The sequence below is a fragment of the Vanellus vanellus genome, assembly GCF_965231255.1.
Source record: "Vanellus vanellus genome assembly, chromosome: 6".
NCBI classification, from domain to species: domain Eukaryota; kingdom Metazoa; phylum Chordata; class Aves; order Charadriiformes; family Charadriidae; genus Vanellus; species Vanellus vanellus.
Window position 1 is genome coordinate 46,440,242 of NC_138911.1, and position 22,410 is coordinate 46,462,651.

At 42.0% G+C, this 22,410-nt stretch overlaps 1 protein-coding gene across 3 annotated transcripts in view; it reads left to right on the forward strand.

Annotated features, from left to right (window-relative positions):
• GPATCH2L (G-patch domain containing 2 like) overlaps window positions 1–3,965 on the forward strand; it is a gene marked incomplete at both ends in the record, with an annotated part of 31,433 nt that extends 27,468 nt beyond the window's left edge. For 2 of the 3 annotated variants that reach the window (XM_082485900.1, XM_082485898.1), the window contains one exon: window positions 3,793–3,965. In XM_082485900.1, coding sequence (XP_082342026.1) covers window positions 3,793–3,965 — 173 coding nt within the window. Of the gene's footprint in view, window positions 1–147; window positions 270–3,792 lie in introns of those variants that run through there. The other variant, XM_082485899.1, reaches the window with a different exon arrangement.
• Window positions 3,966–22,410: the final 18,445 nt, after the last annotated feature.

A 22,410-nucleotide genomic window follows, 5' to 3' on the forward strand; every position in this document is an offset into this window, starting at 1 on the left:
AGGTCCTGCTTCAATGATCTCCTTTTTTGCAACCTGAGTGCCCCATGGAGGTGAAGGACACAGCCTGAGCTGGCTCCATCAGTCAGCAGAACAAATGGGCTTGCTCTGCCGAACATCGGGCCATCTCGGATTCCACCTCTTTTATAGAGATGAGTGATGAAGAGGGGCTCGTTCCGCTTTGCCGCTGTATTAATACACATCAGGGGCCAGCTCCCGGCACTAAATCACGCTACTGCATACATCTGTTATCGGACTCCTCACCAGTGTGATGAACAAGACTGCAGATAGAGGCTTCCTCATGTCATTCTTTATAGGATTTTCCTAAAAGAATAAATAGCTCAAATCTCTGCCAACACTCTCCCCTGTCATTGTGATGAATTTAGCTTCTTTCTTAAACATGCAGCTACAAATCTTCCCCTGTCGCCTCACCTCCCACCATCCACAGAAAGTTTTGAGTTGAATTTGGTTGAAATCGGAAGATGCTAATAAAAGGAATATGAGATGTGGATGCTATCTCCCTTCTAACTGCAGGAATGAGAGAAGGGAGTTAGAGATATGTTTATTTAGGAGCAATGCAAACTAAGTTTATTCTGTGTCTTCTCACATACTTTTATGAATGTATTTTATGGGTTCTGGTAAAATATATTTTGCCAGAGACCCTTGTATGAACATCAAAAAACATGCATTACTGTAGCAGAAGTGCCTAGATATCTATTGTATTGTTACAGCATTAAACTTCTGGTATTAGTCTTGCCCTTTGAGGCTAATTTGCCTAAATACCATAACTGAGATAGGTGTTGGAAAAACGCCTGGCTGTTGAGACCAACAAAAAGTGGGTAGAAAGTTCAGAACTCATTTGCACTTCAGGAAGTGACTGTTATCAAAATTGAGTTGACCAAACTTATGCAAATGTTGAGAGATTGAAAATGAAAGTTAGTGTTTTCCACACTGCACAGTTGAGCAATGTGTGAGCCCTAAAGCATGAGGCTTTCACCAGGTAAGAGCAAAAGTCTGGTGTAATTTGGCAGTAGAATAAGGAAATCTGGAGGAAGTAAGACTGGCTGTTCTGGATAAGACCAGAAGTTCATCCAACTCAGTGACCAGCAGCCAGTGCCTAGGGAGGAACAAAATCTGTACTGATAAAGGTCCTTGAAACTTTCAGTGATCTAAGACTTCAGGTCTTCAAAAGGCATGGATAGTGTCCTTGTGATGAGTTACTTTCTGTTGCAGTGCAATAGGTTTGGAATAATGTCCTCAGTGGCACAGTAGAGCTTGTGAGAAATACTGTATAAAATGTTATTCTCATGGTAGTTATTCTGTGGTTTGAAAGGGATATGATGAAGACTATCACATCAGAATAGGCTACAGGTATAGATGGTTGTGAAATAAATGGTGAACAATTGTCTAGCCTTACGTTGATGTTTTTAATGTTTATGTGGTCCAGTCCCCAATCTATGTAGCAATGCACAAGGTAACTAGCGTCCTATTCAGGTATTACAGTGAGTCTGGGGTAAAAATCTGCATAAATAACTTTTTGTCTGCCTTAGCATGTATTCACACTGAGCTTGTGAAAAATAACAATTTCTAAAAGGTGCCAGTTAGCAGCCTCTGAAACTGCTTATCAGAGAACAGTCTGATGAGTAGTAGTGATGTGGTGAATTTTCCCTCTCCTATTTCTTGCTAATGCGTTCACCTTTGTTGTGGTGTGAGGGTACCCAGCAGCAAGAAGCCTGTTTCAGTCACAGAATCACAGAATTTTCAGAGTTGGAAGGTACCTCTAGAGATCATCTAGTCCAATTCCCCTGCTAAAGCAGGATTGCCCAGAGCACATTACTCAGGACTGCATCCAGGCGGGTCATGAAAATCTCCAGAGAAGGGGACTCCACAACCTCCCTGGGCAGCCTGTGCCAGTGCTCTGTCACCCTCACCGTAAAGAAGTCTTTCCGTGTATTTGAACGGAACTTCCTATGTTCTAACTTGTGCCTATTACCCCTCGTCCTGTCACTGGGAACCATTGAAAAGAGCCTGTCTCCATCCTCCTTCAACCCACCCTTTAGATACTTGTACGCCGTAATAAGGTCTCCCCTCAGCCTTCTCTTCTCCAGGCTAAAGAGTCCCAGCTCTCTCAGCCTTTCCTCATAAGGCAGATGCTCCAAGCCCTTAATCATCTTAGTTGCCCTTTGCTGGACTCGTTCCAGCAGTTCCCCATCCCTCTTGAACTGGGGAGCCCAAAACTGGACACAGTATTCCAGTTGTGGCCTCACCAGTGCAGAGTAGAGGGGGAGAATGACCTCCCTCGACCTACTGGCCACACTCTTCCCTATGCAGCCCAGGATTCCATTGGCCTTTTTGGCAACAAGAGCACATTGCTGGGCCATGGATAATTTACTGTCTACCACGACCCCCAGATCCTTCTCCTCAGAGCTACTTCCCAGCAGGTCCGCCCCTAACCTGTACCGGTGCCTAGCGTTCTTTGCTTTTTTTCTTTTTATGAGCAAAGATGGAGAACCTGAGTGAGGAGGCTGCTAGTGAGGGGCCCGTAGTGTAGTATTGGTGGTGATTATTAGTTTAAGGACTTTGACTTACATTTTTTTTGCATGTTTCATATGACCTTCAGATGGAGGAAGTTGATGGGCTAGAGGTAAAATATTCAATGTACTGTTATCAACTGTGTTGTTGTGGTTGTATGGGAATGACTCACTGTTTTGGATGTACAGAAGCAGGATTGTTGGGGTTCCAGATCTACTGAGTAGGGAACCTCAAGCACTGAACCAGCTTTTTATTTAAACTTCAAAGCAATCTGTCCTCTAGTTGAGGCTTGTTATGGCCTCTTTATCCTTCATCCACTACAGAGCAGCAGATGCAACTTGTAATAAAAACACACAAACAACTATTATGTGTTGTGAGAATACAATGAAAAGGAGATGTGTTTCATACTGAAGCAGTTACTTGTTCAAAAAAATTCTGGTTGCCCCAAAGACTCCCATGGTAATTGCTCTTTTTTGTCATGCCCTGTTCTGCTTGTGAAGATCGAGAGATTCGGGATACTGAGAATGGGAGTAAACTCTTATCTCTCTAGGTTTCTGACAATCCTTCTGGAAATGTGGGTGACACATTTGGGTCGAGCTATGGATCTGCTGTTGGGTCGAGTTATGGATCTGCGAATCTCTCTTGCTAACTCTAACCTGTCCCATTTTGAAGCAGCAATTGCATTGAAAAAATGTGAATGGATTCCAACCTAGCTTAGCAAATAGCTGCTTCTTGTTATATGCTGAATATACTATATTGGATGTATGTGGAGGTTCATTGTACTGCCTTTACTGGGTAAGGAGGAGACGTGTATTTTGCTCTTCAGCTGAGCTTTTCAACCTGAAATTTGCCAAGCCTTCAGAGCCTTTGAAATTCTCAGATACAGGGTTAACTGAGTCTTTGAGAAGAGATCAAATTATCTTCAGTTGAGTGATTATGAACTGATACAGTTTAAGTATGGGACAGCTAAAGTTCTTGATTTTTAACAGGTACTTTGACTAAGAGAACTAGTTAGTGGGCTGGGAACTTGGAGTTCTGAATGTGAGAATCAGTAGGGCAAAGGTGTTAACGCTATCAAGAACCTGTATTTCAAATGAATTTGATAGGCGTACTTGCAGGAACTCAGTAAATAACACATTCATATAAGAAATTATATATGTGAGGCATTTGCCATGAAGTCACTTGTTCTAATGTTGTTTTTTTTTTATTGTCCCTTCCTACTTTCTTCCTCTGTTCCCCCTTTCCTGCAATTTTATATTCTAGCAACTTTATCTGTCCACATGGATGCAGCAGAATCAGAGCTACCAGCAACACCGTCTCTGAGATCCCAGAACTCTGAGTGGACAGGGAAAACGCCAGCAGCCGAGAAAGGCGCTATTGCTGCCTCCAGTAACTTTTTTAAAATGCCACCAGAGAAGAGCCCTGGATACAGCTAAAAGGAAGCATTGCAACTGTAAAAGCTTGCTGGATTTTGGAAGTATTTGACTCTGGTGTGTGTCTTCACCAAACATCTTATTTGGCAGTAGTGATATCTTCAGTATTGGTGCGTGATGCGTGCCATCATCCAGACTGATCTGCGTGTCCTGCATACCTAAATCATGTTTGTGAATCTGTGTTTAAAAAAAGGTAATTGGTGTTGGGACTGCAGCGGCTTTAAAAATTTTCTTGCTATTGCTGTATTTATTATGCATTCATCTCTTTCCCTGATGCCAGCTCATATGTGCTGGGTCATGTACAGATTCTTTTGGGTTTTCAGATCTTTATTCACCCCCTGGACATGTTGCTTGTTTGTGCATTTGGCATTTTTTGGGTGAAAGTCCCACTGCCGCTCGGGGAGGCAAAAATCTCCCCCTGCTTTCTTCCAGGCCAGGAGGATTTCTTGGCTGGGGGATGAGGAGGGAATGCAAACAAGTTGAAACATGGAACCTGAATTCTGTATTATCAGAATGTTTTCAGGCCATGTGCAAATGGACTTGAATCCTGTTGCCTCTAGCGAAGCAAATGCAGTGCTTGTCCATTCAGAAATTGCCATTGGCTTACTGGCATCACAGTCCATTAGACCTCCGTCTCCCTTTTTCTGAATGTCTTTAGTCTTGCTTGTGTATTGCACATTCTTTCCTAAATCTCGTACTGGATAAGGATTTGGGAGAACTACTTGGACATAAATGCGCAAGCTGGAGTCCTGGAAGGCAACCTGGGCCTTTGAATAGTCTTGGAGTGTGGTAGAGGATATACAAAACTTACATTTCTCGGTGTATAAATTAAAAAAATGAATGTTAGCATTTCTGAAGGACGCTTGCCATTGAACTTAATATGCCAATGAACAAAAAAGCCATTTAAAGTGTCACCTGAGTTCAGAGCATTCTGGGTATTGATAAGACCACTTCTGTCTCATGTTTTCTCTACCTTCAAAAAGTATCGTCTGCTATATCTACTGGAGGTGTCTCCACCTACTGATGATTGTACTTTACTCTGCAGCATACACAAAAGAGATTCTGTTCATAGCATTTCTGCTTGGTCACCTGATACCTGCTCTGTTGCAGAACATCTGGATAGTGATTTCTTCCCTCTCTTGTCTTGAATTCTTGATCACAGTCTGCTTATTTTTCTTGCATTACTCTGTCTGGAGCTTATTTTGGGCTATGTTTTTAGAATATATACCTGCATAGCACGTGTCAAGGAACAGGTGGCCTCATGGCTTCTCAAGTTCTTTAAAAATAGGATATACTTGTATGCATAGAACTCTTTTTGCTTTCCTCACTGTGTGGAGCTTTCAGACAGGACCGTTTATGCTTGTAAAATTCATTTTGAATGGGGAGGTGCCGTTAGCACTCTAAAGTAGATAACAAAATTTGCATGTTTTTAGTGCTTTTGCAGTGTACTACTCTACCTTATAAATCAAATAGCTGAGGGACAGATTTGATTGTGAGGCTATAAAGCAGTGATTTATATTTAACTCTGTATTAAAATGTTAAGTGGTCATAACATACACAAAACAGAAATTGAATGACTCACTAAATCATGATTGACAAATACAGTTATGCTACAGACACACTGTCCGTGTCTGATCCCCTAATACCTACTTATTCTTGGGGAGAGATCCAAATTGGATTTATATTTCGCAGCCCAAGCAAACTGTCAGATCTGTCATTGTAAATCCCTCTCAAAACCTTTTTTTATTTTTTTTTTGTTGGTACATTTTAGAACTAATTAGAACAAGGAAAGCCTTTTTACCTTGCTGAAGGAGTACAAAGGTCAGTTTGGATTGTGGGACAAGCTGTAAGGGTTTTGTGGAGAGAGGAGTATTCCTGTTTTAAAGTAGTCATTGGATTGTTGTATTTTGTAGTTATTTTGAACAATGGTGCTTAAGAGGCAGCATGGGAAGTCTCAGCACTGGAGGACCTGTAATCTAGAACATACAAAGAGAAAGTAAACCTGAAGAGTAGTAGCTTGACTATCTAGTACTCATGAACACAGTGAAGGGGAAAGGTGATCACATTCTCCTGACAACCTGCAGATAAATTTTAAGCCTTGTAACCAAACTTGCAGGCTGTTTCAGTGACAGGGATTGGTTCCCTAAAAGAGTGTTTGTGCAACTGAGTGTTTTTCATCTCATGAAGGATCCTTCACAACCTCTCTTGGTTTGTATCTGTTCAACACTTACTCAGATTACTGATCATTCAGCTAAAATTTTTAATTTTGGCCTTTTGTGTTCACCTTTTTAAAACCAATTCTGATATATCTCGCTACGTTCTGAGTATTGTTCAGAGCAGTTCTGTTTCTTCTGTGGTGCCAGGACTGTCTTAAAACTTTTATAAGAGAGGTGTTTGATGTGTTAGGGAATCAACAGCCTTCATCTCACTCATTGCAGGGGGCGGTTGCCAGATTTCACATGATTTTTTTTCTCAGGGGGCAGGGAAGGATATTTTATCAGATTTTCTTATTGAGGTCAGTAGCACTGTTCATCTGGTTAAGCCCTTACTTAGGTTGTAAGCTCCTAGGAGGTCTTCCTTGCCTTTAAAGGTTGAATGTACCTGTAGGAGTACTGAAGAACAACTGTGGTAGGCCTTGTCTTGGTAAGCCATACTTTCTGTCATGGCAACTTTCTGGAAGTGCCAGGAGACTCAAGTTCTTGCAGCTGCCCTGTCTTTCTGATTTCTAAATTAGAATCTATTTGCAGGTCAGTCAAGCTCTCAACCAAATTTGATTCTCCTGAGTGGCAGACAAGCCAATGTATCATATGTCTTGTTAGTTCAGGGTATTTATCTTCAGACTTCAGTAGCTTGATGCAGATTTGAGTATCTGCAGGATTCTTAGATGAATGAACTAGCTGCATTGTTTTGTCTCTCTTCCTCTAAGGCAGATTCCTTAGAACTCACACTGTACTCACACAGCACTCGCAGTAAAGGACACAGTGCTTCAGATGTGGATTGCTTGAGTAGAAGGAATAATAATGTGCCTTGATTTAGTAGCTGTGCTTCTACTAAGGTAGAAGTATGTGATTATTGCTTCAGAGATAATGCTTCACTCATATTCCGCTTCTTGTCCACCATGACTCCCCAGTCTTTTTCCAGGTTTGTCTTCTCTCCGGTTGTCTTCTCTCCTTGTCCTTATGGGAGACTTAAAATTCCCAGACATCAACTGGGAACACCATACTGCTGTGACAAGCAAGTCTTGGAAATTCCTGAAGTATGTTGAAGATAATTTCTTGTCACAAGTACTCAGTGAGCCAACTAGGAAAGATACCCTCCTAGACTTGTTATTTGTGAATAGAGAAGGATTTGTGGGAGGTGATGGTAGGTGGCTGTCTTGGCCACAGGGATCACGTTGAACTTGGTTGAGTTTCAAATTTTTGATGTAATGAGAAAAATGGTTAGCAGAGTTGCTACCCTGGATTTCAAGAGAGCTAACTTTTAGCTACGCAGTGAGCTAGTTAGCGGTGTCTCCTGGGAATTTGCTTTTGAGGGCTTAGGAGTCCATGAGTGCTGGTCAGTTTTTAAGAACCATCTTTTAAAAGCACAAGAGCAGGCAATCACTTTGTGTTGAAAGTCAAGAAAGCAGCGTAGAAGACCAATTTGGCTGAACAGGGAAGTCCTCTTGGAACTCAGGAGGAAAAATAAATTGTATGATCTCTGGAAGCAAGGTCAGGCTTCACAGGAAGATTACAGAGCTGTGGTTTGCATGTGCAGGGAGAAAACACAAAAGGCCAAAGCTTAATTAGAGTAGAAACTGGCCAGTGTTGTGTCAGACAACAAGAAAGGCTTTTTGAAGTACATTAATAGCAAGAGGAGGTCTAAGGAAGACATTGGACCGATCCTTGTTGAAGATGGTCACCTGACAAATCAGGATGAAGAAAAAGCGTTCAATGGGGTTTTTTTTGCCTCAGTCTCTAATAATACTGACAGACCTTGGGCTGTCCAGTCCTCTGAATTGGAGGACCACCATTGTGGGAACAGTGACTTTCCATTTGTGGACACTGAAATTGTAAGTTGAATGTTCCTAAGTCCATGAGGTCGGATGGGATTCATCCCAGTGTACTGAAGGAGCCAGTGGATGTTACAGCAGGACCCCTCTTGATCATCTACCAAAGGTCTTGGGAGTCTGGGGAAGTCCCTGCTGTCTGGAAACTAGCCAATGTTATTCCAGTTTACAAAAAGGGCATGAGGGAGGACCCAAGAAACTACAGACCTGTTAGTCTAACCTCAGTACCTGGAAAAATTATGGAGAAGATCATACTGGGTGCTATTGAAAATCATTCACAAAGGGAAAGGCCTGTTTAACTAATTTGATGTGCTTCTATGATAAGGTCACCGACCTAGGGGCTGAAGGGTGGATGTAGTTTTTCTGGATTTTAGTAAAGCTTTTGATACTGTCCCTCACAGCATCATTCTGGACAAGTTGTCCAGTTGTGAGATGAGCAGGTACACGGTGCACTGGCTGAAGAACTGGCTGAACAGTAGCGCTCCCGGTGTTGTAGTGAATGGGGCTACATCTGCCTGGTGACCGGTCACCAGCAGTGTTCTTCAGGATTCAATTCTAGGGACAGTTCTGTTGAATATTTTTATCAATGATTTGGATGCAGGATTTGAATGTACCCTTAGCAAATTTGCTGATAATACTAAACTGGGAGGTGCTGCTGACCCTCTCAAGGGACAAGAGGCCTTGCAGAGGGATCTAGATAGATTGGAGCTTTGGGCTATGATTAATGGGATGAAATCTAACAAGAACAAATGCTGGATTCTTCACCTGAGATGGAGTAAGGCTGGACACAGATATAAATTGGGAGAGGAGTGGCTGGAGATCAGCCCTGCAGAAAGGGATCTGGGGGTGCTGTCGACAGCAGGCTCAATATGAGTCAGCAGTGTGCCTTGGCAACTAAGAGGGCAAACAGTATCCTGGGGTGCATCAAACACAGTGCAACCAGCCAGTCAAAAGAGGCGATTATCTCACTGTATTTAGTGTTGGTGCGACCTTACCTTAAATACGGTGTGTAGTTCTGGGCCTCACAACTTAGAAAGGATGTTAAGATACTTGAATGTGTCCAGAGTAGGGCAACAAAGCTGGTGAAAGGGCTGGAAAGAATGTCCTATGTGGAGTGGATAAGGAGCTTGGGTTTGTCTAGTTTGGAGAAGAGGAGACTGAGGGGCGACTTCATTGCCCTCTACAGCTTCCTGAGGAGGGGAAGTGGAGAGGGAGGCGCTGATTGTTTTTGCCTGGTATCCAGTGACAGGATGCATGGGAATTGTTCAAAGCTGTGCCAGGGAAGGTTCAGACCTGACATTAGGAAACACTTCTATACAGAGAAGATGGTCAAACACTGGAGCGGGCTTCCTGGAGAGGTGGTCAATGCCCCAAGCCTGTCAGGGTTTAAAAGCCATTTGGACAATGCCCTTAATAATATACTTTAACTTGTAGTCAGGCTCTTGGACTAGATGATTGTTGTAGGTCTCTTCCAACTGAACTATTCTATTCATCAACTTCATGAAGTTTCTGTCTTTTCATTCCTCCAATCTCTCAAGGTCCCTCTGGGTGTTACCCTCACCCTCCAGCATATCAGTGGCTTCTCTCCCCAACATGCCATTATTTCTGATCTTGTTGAGAGTATGTTCTGTCTCTTTCCACCAGATCACTAATGATCACTGAAGAGCATCGATCCCAGTATTGTCTTCTGAGGCATGCTTTTCATAATTGGCCATCACACAGATTTCAAACCATTGGATCATTATTCTTTGAGTCTGACAGTTCAGCCAGTTTCTCCCTGACCTTTCTTACTGGATGGCATCCATTCTATAGCTCCCACATTTGGTTATAAGGATGCTATGAGAGACTGCATCAAAAGGCTTACTGAAGTCAATGTAAACAGCACCCACTGCCCTCTACACGTCCATAGAGCCTGTCATTTCATCACAGAAGGCAGTCAGGTTTATAGGCATGATCTTCCCTTGGTTAATCTGGCTGTCTGTTCCTAGTCACCCTGTCCTTTGAGTCCCTGTAAATGGCTTTCAGAACTTGCTCCATAAAGCTACAAGGGACTGAGGTAGGGCTGACTCCCTGTCATTCCCCAGATCCTCCTTCCTGCCCCTTTAGAAAGATGACATGATAGGTACCCCTTCCTGTCACTGGTGACCTCATGCAATTGCCACAGTTTTTCATAGATTATAGAGACCAGTCTTATAATGACATGCTTTTGCAAACAGGGCTTTGTTTATGTAGAGGGAGAAGATGGACATTCAGTGAAAGAGAAATCGAGAGCTGGGAGGAGCACATTTACTAGTTGTTCTTTGCACATTTCCAGTAGTTCCAGTGAACCCTAGTGAGGCTTAAAGGAGAAGTGTGACTTAAAAGAATGTAGTTTCTGGCCTGATGGATTTATGCTTTTAAGGTAAGGTACAGTAAAGAGTGAAGAAGGCAACAAAACAGTAGCTGGAGAGAAACTTGTAAGAGGCTGAGACTAGTGCTACTAAGTGATAGATTAGCTTCATGATTGTGGTATGCAGAGGTGTGTCTTGCCAGCATTCCTGAATAATGACATTGAGTTGGTTAGTGCTGTCCTTCCAACTGTAGAAGCTTGTGCTGTTACTTTGTGGATGTTGCAGAGATCTGCTCAGTGGGCAGAGAATGAGAAGGGAAATTGGAGGAAGGGCAACAAGAAGGGTGATTGAGTTCCTCTTATTGTAACCCATTTTGCACTGAAGAAAGAAGATGCAGCCAAAACCAATGTGTGTACCTGGATATTGAAAAGGAATTATGTAAAGTGGATAAGAAATTTTCTTTGTTGTCTTGAGGAACGGATTCGTAACCAGAGAACATTTCAGTGATGCAAAAGTAAAGGACGCTACCAGTCATTTGTTCAGAAATAGTCTTAGGGGGCTATCGAAGGAGGACAAACTTCTGTTCTCTGTGATACTGCATTACTGTGTCTCTGTCCTCTGCATTCTGTTCCAGTTTGTGTTTTGTGCTTGAGACACCCTGCTTTTGTACCATCAAAAGTGCAAAAAAATACTTTACAGCAATGCTTCTTAAGGCATAAAGCATAAGGGGCCACTTGCTATACAGAAGGCATGACAAGACTATTGTAGGCCATTAACTTTTACCCAGTGCAAGGATTGAACTCAGCATAGAGAACATAATGTCTTAATTATATCTAAACATCTCATTCTTAAGAAAGTAAACTGTGCCATAGGCAAGTGGAGGGAGACTAAACTGTCACCAGTGCCTGGAGACGGGTGCATGGCTGGCCCTCAATCAGGTGGCATGCAGACTTATGTTGTGGAGAGAGAGGGAACCTTCAGCATCCTTCTCAACTTTATTATGGGTAAAATGCCTTCCCAACTGCCAACCTGGCTGTTAGTGTGACTCTGGTGAGTTGACAAAGATGTGTTAACTGGCATACCAGGAAAAGAGAATTCTTGTACCAACTCAAAGAATTAGTAAAAGTGCAAAATTAACTGGCATAGCCTGTTATATCAGAGAAAGATGCAAAATATATATACCTGCAGACAATAATCAGAAAAAGTATTGCTGAGCCTTGCGTGTGTGACCTAGGGTATTCATTGTCTTAAAGCAGAGCTGCCAGTATTATGAGGATGATCAGGGTTTTGCAAAGCTGTCCTCTTTTCCTTGTAACCTCTGAAGGAAATGGGATGAAGAGCATAAGAAAGGCCGCACTGGGTCAGACCAAAGGTCTGTCTGGCTTGGTAGTCTGTCTCTGACAGTGGCTGGGTTTGGATGCCTAGGGGGTACTGTAAGGACGAATTAGTTATATAGTGATGCTTTCCTTTTACATTCTCTTAGGCCAGTGTCCTGTCTCAAAAAGATTTACAAACTCTTTCTTCAAGGCTGGGGAAAACTTCTGTGAACCTTTTGGCTATAGTATTTATCCTGCAACTGGATTTAATTACATTTTTAGAAGAACATGTAATCTGACTTTAAAAGCATCAAGTAAGGATTAGCTCATCTTTCTTGGTAATCAGTTTTCTTATTAATTATTCTCGTTATAAGGAAGTTGCATCTTCTCTTGGAATAGTTTTTGTCTAATATCAACATCCTGACATTATTTCTTGCTATGCTTTTTTCAGCAGGGTTGAAAAGTCCTATTCTTCCTTCCTATTCTTCTTACAGTTAGGCTTCTTTGTCATGTATGGCTATCTATACCCAGTCAACAGGTCCTATGTAATCCATTAACCCATATAAGTAATTTTTCATAAGCCTGTCATTTAACATTTAATTATGCTCCATGAAAATCCCCAGTATTTCACACCCATCTGTATTCAGTTCTGGTGTCTCTACAGAAGCAGGAACGCTTCCCTGTTGCTATTCAAGTTTCATATACTCCTATATCCAAACATCATGCTAGCACTTGCTGCCCAAGCAGTGAGCATCACCATAAAAGCAGTATGCAGGCAGTTGACTCTTAATCTAAAGTTCTTACCATTGCTTTTCAATGCACAAAATCCTAGACAGTAAGAACAGTCTTGATTTTTTTTTTTTTTTTTTTTTTTAAATTCCAAAATGCATTGCATTTCCTTTAGCAGTATTACAATGCAGTTTTGGACTGACAGTTTTTATAATTTGGAATACTTAAGAGCTCAGTCTGTTTAGTTTTATCAGAAGAGGATCAGAGGTGTCTTGCCTGTGTGGTAGAAAGTCGTTTTTGGAAATGGAAATACTAGGTGATAAGCGTCTCCTGTCATGTGCAGATGGGCATAAAAATGAACTTGAAGCTAAGGCCAAATGAATTCAAATTAGAAATAGAGTGTGAGCTTTTAACAGTGAGGACAAATTAACCAATGGAACAAAGTACTTTGGGAAGCAGTAGCTTCTATGTATCTTCAGGCTTCAATTTGAAGACTGTAGCTTTATGGAAGGAATGTTGTAGCTAAATACAAGCCATTGAAATAAATACAAAGGCATCTAAAAGACATTGAGTGGTCAATTTTATGGTGAAGGTCAGTCTACACGAAATGATAGTTGCTTCTGGTTTAGAACCTCAGAGAAGACAAAAGACTTTTTTTCTACAGTACAGAGATCTGTTGAAAAATGGGAAGTGTTTTGGCAAACACAGGGAAAAGTCATGGTGATGGAAGTTTTATGGTGTTACCAAAAGATTGTAATGAAATTTGCATGGGAGGGTGAGGTGAGAGAAATAATATCTGTGCCAAATCAAATGAAGCAGCATTTCTGCATGCCAGTTTATTTGAGTAAGTAGTATAATGACATATGAGTGTGCAATCTTCAGAACCTATACAATCACTCAGTTGAAGAGCGTCCTTGGTGAGGATTCCCCCTTTCTTGCTGTACTGGCAGCTAGAGTTCTGCTGTCCTGGGGTCGTGTTCCCTGCGTACATGCCCAGGTTCAGCAGCTCTGCCTCAGTTGTTTTGCTCAGCTGTGTGAACTGCCTGCACATTGCACTCTGAAATCAGAAACAAATGAGGGAGAGCATGGGTGGGCTTATTACCTTTCATTACCTTTCTTGCCAAAAAAGTATGCAATATCTTTCTTGATCACTATAGCAGTTGTTTCTGCTTTTCTGTCTCATGGCATATAAGGAAGATGCCTCCTTGTAGGAGTGCCCTTTTGGTAGCCTGTAGCCTTCACTGTCGCACTGAAGGAGCAGATGGTACGTTTCTCCAAGTGGAAGATTTATTCTGCATTCGTCTGAGAGGAGATGGTGTGACTGGAGGAAACAATTTTCTGGTAGTGTGTTCTAACATTAGGGAGCAATGACTTCTTTGGCTTTTTGAACTTCAAAGTACATTATGCTGTACCTTTGTTTCAAAATGAATGTCAAATTCCGTTGATGGAATAGTGCCACATTTGAATTGTTGCTTCAGATCTCAAGTCCTGGACTTAGTGTTAATGTCCCATGTTAGCATTTGGTTTTGTTGCCCAGACTGGTGTACATGAGACCTCATTGCTGGAAGCTCTTCTAAGAGTGCTGTGAACTGAGCCTGGTCTGGCCTGACCAGAGGCCCTGGGCACTGCTGAAGCCATTGAATTTTCTCTCAAGTTTGGCAACACTAGACAGCCAGAGCTATCATCAGTTGCATTCTAGCTTCCTCCTTCTGTCCCAGAGGGCTTACCTAGAGATAGTTCACAAACAGGTCTATTCAAAATCTTTAAAGAGACACATTGTGCATGTTCCAAATGTTTTATGTGGTCATAAGATTTAACTGTTTGATAGGGATTGGACTCCGGGTTCCTAGGACTCTATTTTGGGGCTAACATGTAAATAAGGAAGATTCTTGCTTGTATTCCTCTGTCTTAAACATGATGTGTATTCTCTGAACGAGGCTCTTGCAGAATCTTTGTTCTGATTTTAGAAACTGGAAATAAATCAATATATCAAAGAAGCGTTTTATCTGATATAAAGTGAATGGAGTTGAGAGTGGGAGAAGAGAGGCTTCACTGACATCTAACTAGATTTACAGTATTGGAATGTCCATTAATCTGTGTGCTTCCTTGACTGTTTCCTTAAATATAAACTGTAACCTGAAGGTCTGTAGGGAGTTACAATGCTTTTCTTCCTTTGAATTGCAAACTTGAGTGAAGGATTTGAGGTAATCATGTCCATTCCTTGTTTTTTGCAATGATTTTGTTTATTTCCCAGTTTGTCATGACGTTGCCTCTAGACAAGTGAGATTCTCCCTGTTTTGAATTTGAAACAATTCCAGAGTTTCTTAAGTAGCCTTTCACTTCCAAGTCACTGCTTCAGATATGCCCAGGGATTTCATTTAAATGAGCAGGTCAGTCTCAATTGTTTAATGGATATCTATTCATTTTGCCAATGCTAACATCCTTTTAAGAAAGATTGGCATCATTCTTTTTTACCATGATTGCAGATAGTCGCTGGAAAGATGAAATGAGCAGTGAGCTTTGAATTTTCTTTTGCATATATTTGTGTCCCAGTATTAATAGCTATGCACACTTGTGGAAGGAACAAAACCGGACTCCCTCTACATTAACTATTCCAAGGAATAAATTGTAAAAAATAAGATCCCAAGTTTATTGAATGCTTTTAAACAAAAAGATCAAGATCCTCTGGAAATCACTTCGAGTTCTCAACACTATATTGTGGGAAGGGGGAGTTACAAATTTTTAGAAGTGATGATTTTCCTCTCTCATCTGCAAGCTGCACCTGTGAGAATTGGGAATTGTTGCTGGTGAAATGTGCTGATCTTTGTTGGGAGCAAGGAGAAAAGAGCTCTAAACAATACATTCTTTTATGGGAATTGCCCAGATTTGGCAAACGTGACCAACTATGGCTAACAGTCAAAAAGGTCCGATATCTAAAAATCATTATGAGCAGGTTCAGTCTTCCACCTACTTGTGTTTTTTTTTTTTTTCTTTCTTTTTTCTGAGGAATGGAGCATTTCATTTGATAACTGGAGGCATTTCTTAAAAAAAAAAAAAAAAAAAAAAAAAAAAAAAAAGAAAAAAAGAAAAAAGCTGAATGGTTCTTGTTTACACATCCTTAATTTTACACCCAAGGGCTCAGAATTTTCTCAGTTCAGTTTGAATAAGTGGTGGTAAATTCAGTAACAGGGCTGAGTGTGGTGGCTTTTATCTGTTTTGATGTTTTTCAGACCATGCTTGATTCATATTTTTCCAGCTCAGAGAATCAACTGAAAGTACAAATTAGTACGTTGCAAGTCTACTTGTACGCATGGAGGATTTCTCACATCTAAGTAAAGGGTATTTCAAATCTGTGGGTACAAGATTTGTTCTCTGCTGAAGTAAAGCAATTTTCCAGTAAGAGCAGATACTTGATAATATTTTTTTAATGAAACATAGTATAGAGTTTCAAAATGCTAAATGACATTAATTTCATTCATTTCTAGTTGGGGAGCAACAGGGAAGTATCTAAAGATAAGAGCAAGAGCAGATCTTAGTCAGGAGTTGCTGCCATTAGGCAGATGGAACACATGGCTTTTGTAAAACACGCTTTTAAAACTGCACCTAGTTGGAGAAACCTTACTTTGAGAAGTGTCGTAGCTTCTTCCTCACAGACTGCCTGCAGGGGCAGTGATAGAAAACCAGTGGTTCTGCTAAACTAATCCCAGCACTGACACTGATGTTTTTCTAGTAATTTTGACACCAGCTTCCTGAGAAGTTCACCAACATTGCCGTAGGACTTTTTTTCACCCTGCTTCACCACATAATTTGCAAGCGCTTGGACTCACCCAGCTCCCCACCATGGGGAAACATGCATTCCCATTTTGAGAAAGCCAGAGGTGAAGACACTCTTAATGCTGAGTGTTGTACGTGAGTGAAAGAAGTCCTGTGTTTTCTTTCCTGGATGTCCTGTGTCACCATGAAAGGAGCCTATACAAAGGAGAGCAACAAGGGGAGCTTTTGTGAGCCTTTTATCTCTTGCTGGTCCTTTCAGGTGCTGTGGAGACAGCAAGGAGTGGGAATGAGGAGTGCAGGGTCTGATTTCCAGGAGGGGAGAGAGGGACCATGAGGTGTGGCCATTGCCCTGTACTCAAAGCAGTGCAGAGGCTACCACTGGACTAACCTGGGGCAGGTGGCATTTGCCACCCTCCTACCACATTGGTAAGCTGCACGACTCTAAGCCACAGGTTTCTGCATGCACAATACAATGCAGGTAAGCAGTTTCATTTGTTGTTGGGTTTGAGGGTCATGTCTCCATTCCTCCCGCTCCCTTCACATTAGGTTCCTGCCTCAGTCTTGTAGGAGGGTTGAGGCTCTCTGAATGTACAGCTGCTTGGTTTTGGGTTTGTTTGTGTTTTTTTTTTTTTTTTTCCCTCAGTTAGACTGACTTCAAGCTTTATTTACTGCACAGCATCCAGACTCCATTCTGAAGAGGGAAGAAGTAATTTCCTTGTTAGTGTCTTCAGGGTACCTCCTGCTATGGCAGCTTAGAATGTTAATGAATTTATTTATGTGCTGAGAATTTGGATGTTATTGTCCCCCTTATTTTATAGATGGGGAGTTTAAGTCAGAATGACTGAAGCAAAAACTAGGAGTTATCTTTGAATTTGGGGGGCCCAAGATGAGATACCCAGGTACTGGCAATTTGGAGTGGCTTACTTTGTAGCCTTTTGTAGGTTCAAATCACATTTCATACAAAGTTCTTTAGCAGCTATGAACGCTCAGAATTTCTGCAAATCCAGCCACAATTACTGATGAGGTGAGGAGCAGTGTTCTCATTGCTGAAGTCTCGCTTTGGCTTCTCAGATATCAGAGAGATGGCAACAGGCAGGCATCTCTCCAGGGCTGTTGGTCAATTGCTTTCATCACAAGAACTTTGCCTTGACAGTTTCCTGCTTTGTCTTTTCTGTCTTTAGCAGCGAATGAGTCAGATGCAATCTCCTTGAGTTCTCGGCCCTCACCTCTCCAGAGGTGTGTGTTCTGTGCTTTGAATGAAGCTGGAAAAATCAAGAAAATAAACTGTATAATCATTTAATTTGACATTATTGTAATGCGTATGCACAGAGGGAAAAATTAGGATGGCAATTCATTTCTTCACTTTTGACTATTTTTATCTGTAACCAGATGTGAGTGTGTGAATATGTGTATATGTATAGATTTCATTTACTTTTGAGCTAGGAATTTTTGGTATGTATTCACTTTGTATTGGGGTTTCCTTATATGGTATTTTAGCTTCCCAAAATATGCTTTGTCTCTGGAAATGTCTGTGATTCCTGGACTTCAAAGGAATTGAAAGTGGAAGAGTAGCCTAAATGCATAGTATCACAGAGAATCTGCTGTGAAATACCTTGTCTACTACAACTGAAGAAAGAGCAATAGGTGGGTGAAAACTTGCTTTTGAGCAGTTACACTTTATATGCTTTTACCTGAACATTACAGGATGATATGACTATTGACTCATTTCTTGCACTGATATTTCAAGTGTCTTCTGATTCTTTTCCCTAAACTCCAAAGTAATGACTGTCCAGTGCAGAAAAGCTGGCTGTTATTTAACAAATGATAGGTTGCCTGTTAATGCCCAGTTCAGCAGAGTATTAAAATATCAGAAATCTTTGTGTATATTTTGGGAGGAATGCCCTCGGGTCAGAGACTCTCTTTGGAACCAAAATCAACCATCTGACTAAGCTGTATCAGAAAGAAGGGGAAAGGTACGAAGAAAGAACAGTACTATCTTTTGTCTTTATTGTCCTATGTTTTGTTCTGTTCTCTCCATTGACTCTCAGGTCTAGATCTTCTAGAGAAATTAGTGCATTTAAAAAAAAAAAATACAACCACCAACCTACTTCTCCAAGTTTTTGTAGGATTCTTGTATTAAATGTGGGTTGGCAGGAATGTTTGCAGCTGAATACATGATTTCTGATGTAAACAGATGCCATTAACCCGAAAGATGAAAATTGGAATGTTTGAATTTCTATGAATACCATCTTGAGATTGGGCAGGTAGCTGCTGTTGTGGTGTTCTTATCCTTGCAATAAAGTATCATAGACCACATCATTCCTTGGTCACACATTGCACCTTTACACCTGTGCTAAATGGGCATTTTCTGAGAAGTGCATTGTTTGCTTAACAGAAGCATAAAAGATGACACATGGTTTGTTACTGTACACCTTATCTTCTCTCTGCTAATCACTGCGGGTAAAGTGATGATTGTGCACTGCCACGTGACTCAAAAACAACTTTGCTGAAAACCACAAATTTCTTTTGGGTAAGCTACATCCCAGCTGTACGTATACTTAAATGTAACTGTGTATTTGTTCCTGGGAAGGACCCAAATGCTTGTCACAAATAACTGGCAACTAGAAGCACCAGAACTGGTGTATTCAGAACGTTCCTACTCTATCATTCTGCAGGTACCTTGAGTGTTTAGGATATGGATGAGTACAACTTCTACTGCTTGTCACTGAACTACTGCTGGTAATTGAAAATTGGAATACAGTGTTCCCTGGAGAGTTTGTCTGTCATGGAGCTCAAGAGGTTAATATGTAGTTATGTGATGATACTATAATTTTATATGCATCTGCAGATACTGGTAATAGACATTAAAGTGGGCATTTACATCCTTATTATGGGTCAGTACTTGATGTCATAATAAAAAAGTCACATCAGAAAAGTACAGGATAAAAATCTGATTATGCACCTTTTGGAGTGTAAATGGCTTTAAAATTCAAATTGTCACCTGATGGGAGGATCAGGAAAGAGTCAGAACAAGGGCAAAGGGGCAAAGCTGTGAGACACAAGGGGCAAGATAAAGGAAGAAAAAGAGACAGGCTGGACTTGGCCTTTGTGTGGGCAGTTTATAACCGTATGAATACTATACCCCATTACTCAGGCACTTCATGTCATCTCATTAAACATAAGCTTGAATGAAAGGTGGACTTTGCGATGGGATGTGAAGGTCAATAGACTCCAGATCTGTCTTTCCACAGAGTTCAAATCTGCTCAGTTCTGGGAGGGCTAAAACTTCATGTGGGTTAATGCAGGGTGTTCATTTGGAAAACAACAAATAACATCAAAGCTAAAAAAGTTTCCAAGGCAAGGCAACAGCTGAAATATTCTCATACGGCTGACCTAAGTAACTATGCAAGTAGCTATGCAACTACTGGCCACAGAGCCTGAGGAGAGGCCATACTGGGGGCACTAAATACTGGGGGCACTGAGACTCGGAATCCTGAAGGGCTATATTGGGTAAAATCAACTGAGAAGTACAGTGAGGACTATAGCAGCACGTAGGATGGGCTGCATGTGCAGCTGGATAGACTGGGACAGTAAGTTCAGCTGCACCCCATTGTCTCCCCATGCCTGGTGTAAGCTCCTGATGCTTACCTTTCACACCTTGGACCCCTCTGAGTCACGTCAACCCCCTTAACTACAAAAAATGAGTTGATTTCTGCTGGTTTAATCAGGTTTTTTTGGCTCAATTGATGTGTGTGATGAGTGCCAGAGGCAGCCCAAGGCATGAGGACAAGACTGGGGCTGGGGAGATGGGTGGGCTGGGAGAAAGTCCTGGGTAATAATGATTTGAATGAGGAAGACTCACCCAACTGGCAGCACCAAGCTTTTAACTTTGGCTCAATTGCTTACAGACCCGTGTCCACCACCCCGTGTTCTCCAGGGATTCATCAGCTTGTAGGAGCTCCACACAATCCAAGGCTGCAAGAGGTGCTTTGTGGGGTTGTAAAGTCATGTGGAATTGCTTCCCCAAGAACTGTGTGCTCCTCGTCACCCAGGTGCTCCTTAGGGGTTTTGACACCATCTTTGGCTGAGGTGAGAAGGGACGTTTCCTGTGACATAACCATATATGCTTCCTAAAAAGGGATTATGTCTGGAGGGGACTTGCCTGCATTAGAGAACCCTAAGTGTCTCATGTGGATCTCTACTGTTTAGGGGGCTGATTTGTTTACCTTTATGGAGTAATGGGTGATGGGGTAAAATGATGGAAAATATTTGGTGTATGTGCACCCCGTTGCATGTGATGAGAACCAGCCTTTCTGGTGAATGAGAATGTTTCTAAAAAAGCCGTCTGTCCTTTGCAACAGCTTTCAATAGAAGTACTGCAATGCTGAGGCCCACAAACATCACTTTCCACAGCCTTGTAGGATGGGATGTAAGACAATTTTCTCAGGAAAGCAAGAGGCACAGAGAGAAGTTAAAACTTTGCAAGGGTTATGAGGGCAAATCTGTGGCAGGCCCAAAAGTCTTTTGAGATTGCCTCCCTAAAGGCCTTATAGTTCTGCGTCCCTGCGCTACTGAGGGACACTGCAAGAGGCTGGCTGTCCATTCAGTGGATCAGTCAGACTCCGAGCAGGCTGGTGGCAGTCAGTCAGATATTGAGCAGGGGGCCATTCAGCGATGAATGGATCCTGGTTTGTGAATGGCCATGTCTCCTGGCTCAGATGGCTTTTGGCTGCTGAGAGAACAGGGATGGAGAACTCCATCCCCCTGTTTGCAATTAGTGTTTGTTATTAAATGCTGACAGTGTGTTCTCTCCTCTCATGTATCTGGTCTTTGTTTGTGCACTGGATGTTGGCACAGGCTTCTGTGCTGTAATGTCTTGCATTAGCTGCTGTTGAAAGGAGTCCAAGGAGCAATGTGCTTTGAGGAGGACAGGAGGGTGACTTGGCACTGAAAGAGCAGGAGCAATTCTGAGGGAAGGATAAAAATGGGTTTAGTTAAGTGGGAGGCTGGCAAGTAGCAGGCAGCAATGAGATCGTGCACATCTCTGCTCTCAACTGTGATGCCAAACAGTTTGATGGGAATAAGGAGCTAGCTAGAAGGTGTAACTGGTGAGATAAAGGTGAGATAGCCTTGGAAATGGGTTAGGTCGAGGGTAATTTTAGCAGATGTGGTATCTTCAGGTGGATAGGCAGTGCTTGAGGTAGGAAGCATGGGACCTAGACGGAGAGACTAAAATCACTGGATATTACCATAGGGGTAGAGGTACACAAAGAAGTGATGACAGTAAAATGCTTGTCATGTATTTTCATGCAGTGGGAATGAACAGGGAAGGGTGTCCTGAGGCCAAGTTTGTCTCCATTGGATGCACTCACTGTGTCAACCTGTGGCCTGACTGGTCACAGATGGTCTTTGCCCATCTGAGCCACATTCCCAGAATACAAGTGGCTTTGTTGATTGCACAAACCAGAGCCTTGATGTTCACCGGTCTCCAGGAGTGAAGTGGGATGAGCAGCATTATCAGATACTATTTATTCATCACTGGGGAATGCTGTGCGTACCTGCCCCTCTGTGTGTTGCCGTTTTGTCCAGTGAATATTTTGCTGGAGTCTCTGCAAACTTCTCTCCAGAGTACATTTGACAGTGCGACTACTGCTAGTTATTCCAGATATTTTGAATACATAACTCTGCTAATCCAGAGCTCATTTGTTGTAGCAAATTGAGGTCCTCATCATCAGAAAAGTACTTTGCTCCAGTCACTGCTCATCTAGCCCAGTTGGAGGGGAGCATCTTTATCTTTTCCCATCTCTTACTTAGTCTTCCCTGGTCTTTCCATCCCTCTGATGCTGCTGTGCCACTGCTCCTCCCCCATAGCCCACATTCAGGTGTGGCTGTTTAAAAGCAATCACTGTCAACATTTGTCATTAATCTGTTTCCATTTTTATTTATAAAAGAAAGAGAGAGAGTGAGAACGGAACAGCAGCAGTAGCAGGGCAATTGCAGATGAATAATGAAAGGATTCATCACAGCCATACCAGGATATATATATTTTTTGCAGCCAAGCGAGACGGCTTCCCATCACAGCTCGGGGACTCGTTCCACACAACCACTCATCTTTCATGCTGGGGGGAAGGGAAAGGTGGAGACAGTATCATTATGGATGTAACAAGGCTCTGAAGTGACTGGTCAAGGTTGCTGCTTCAGGCACAAGGAATCTGCTTACAGGTTTTCTCTCCACCAGGTGTTACTGCCTG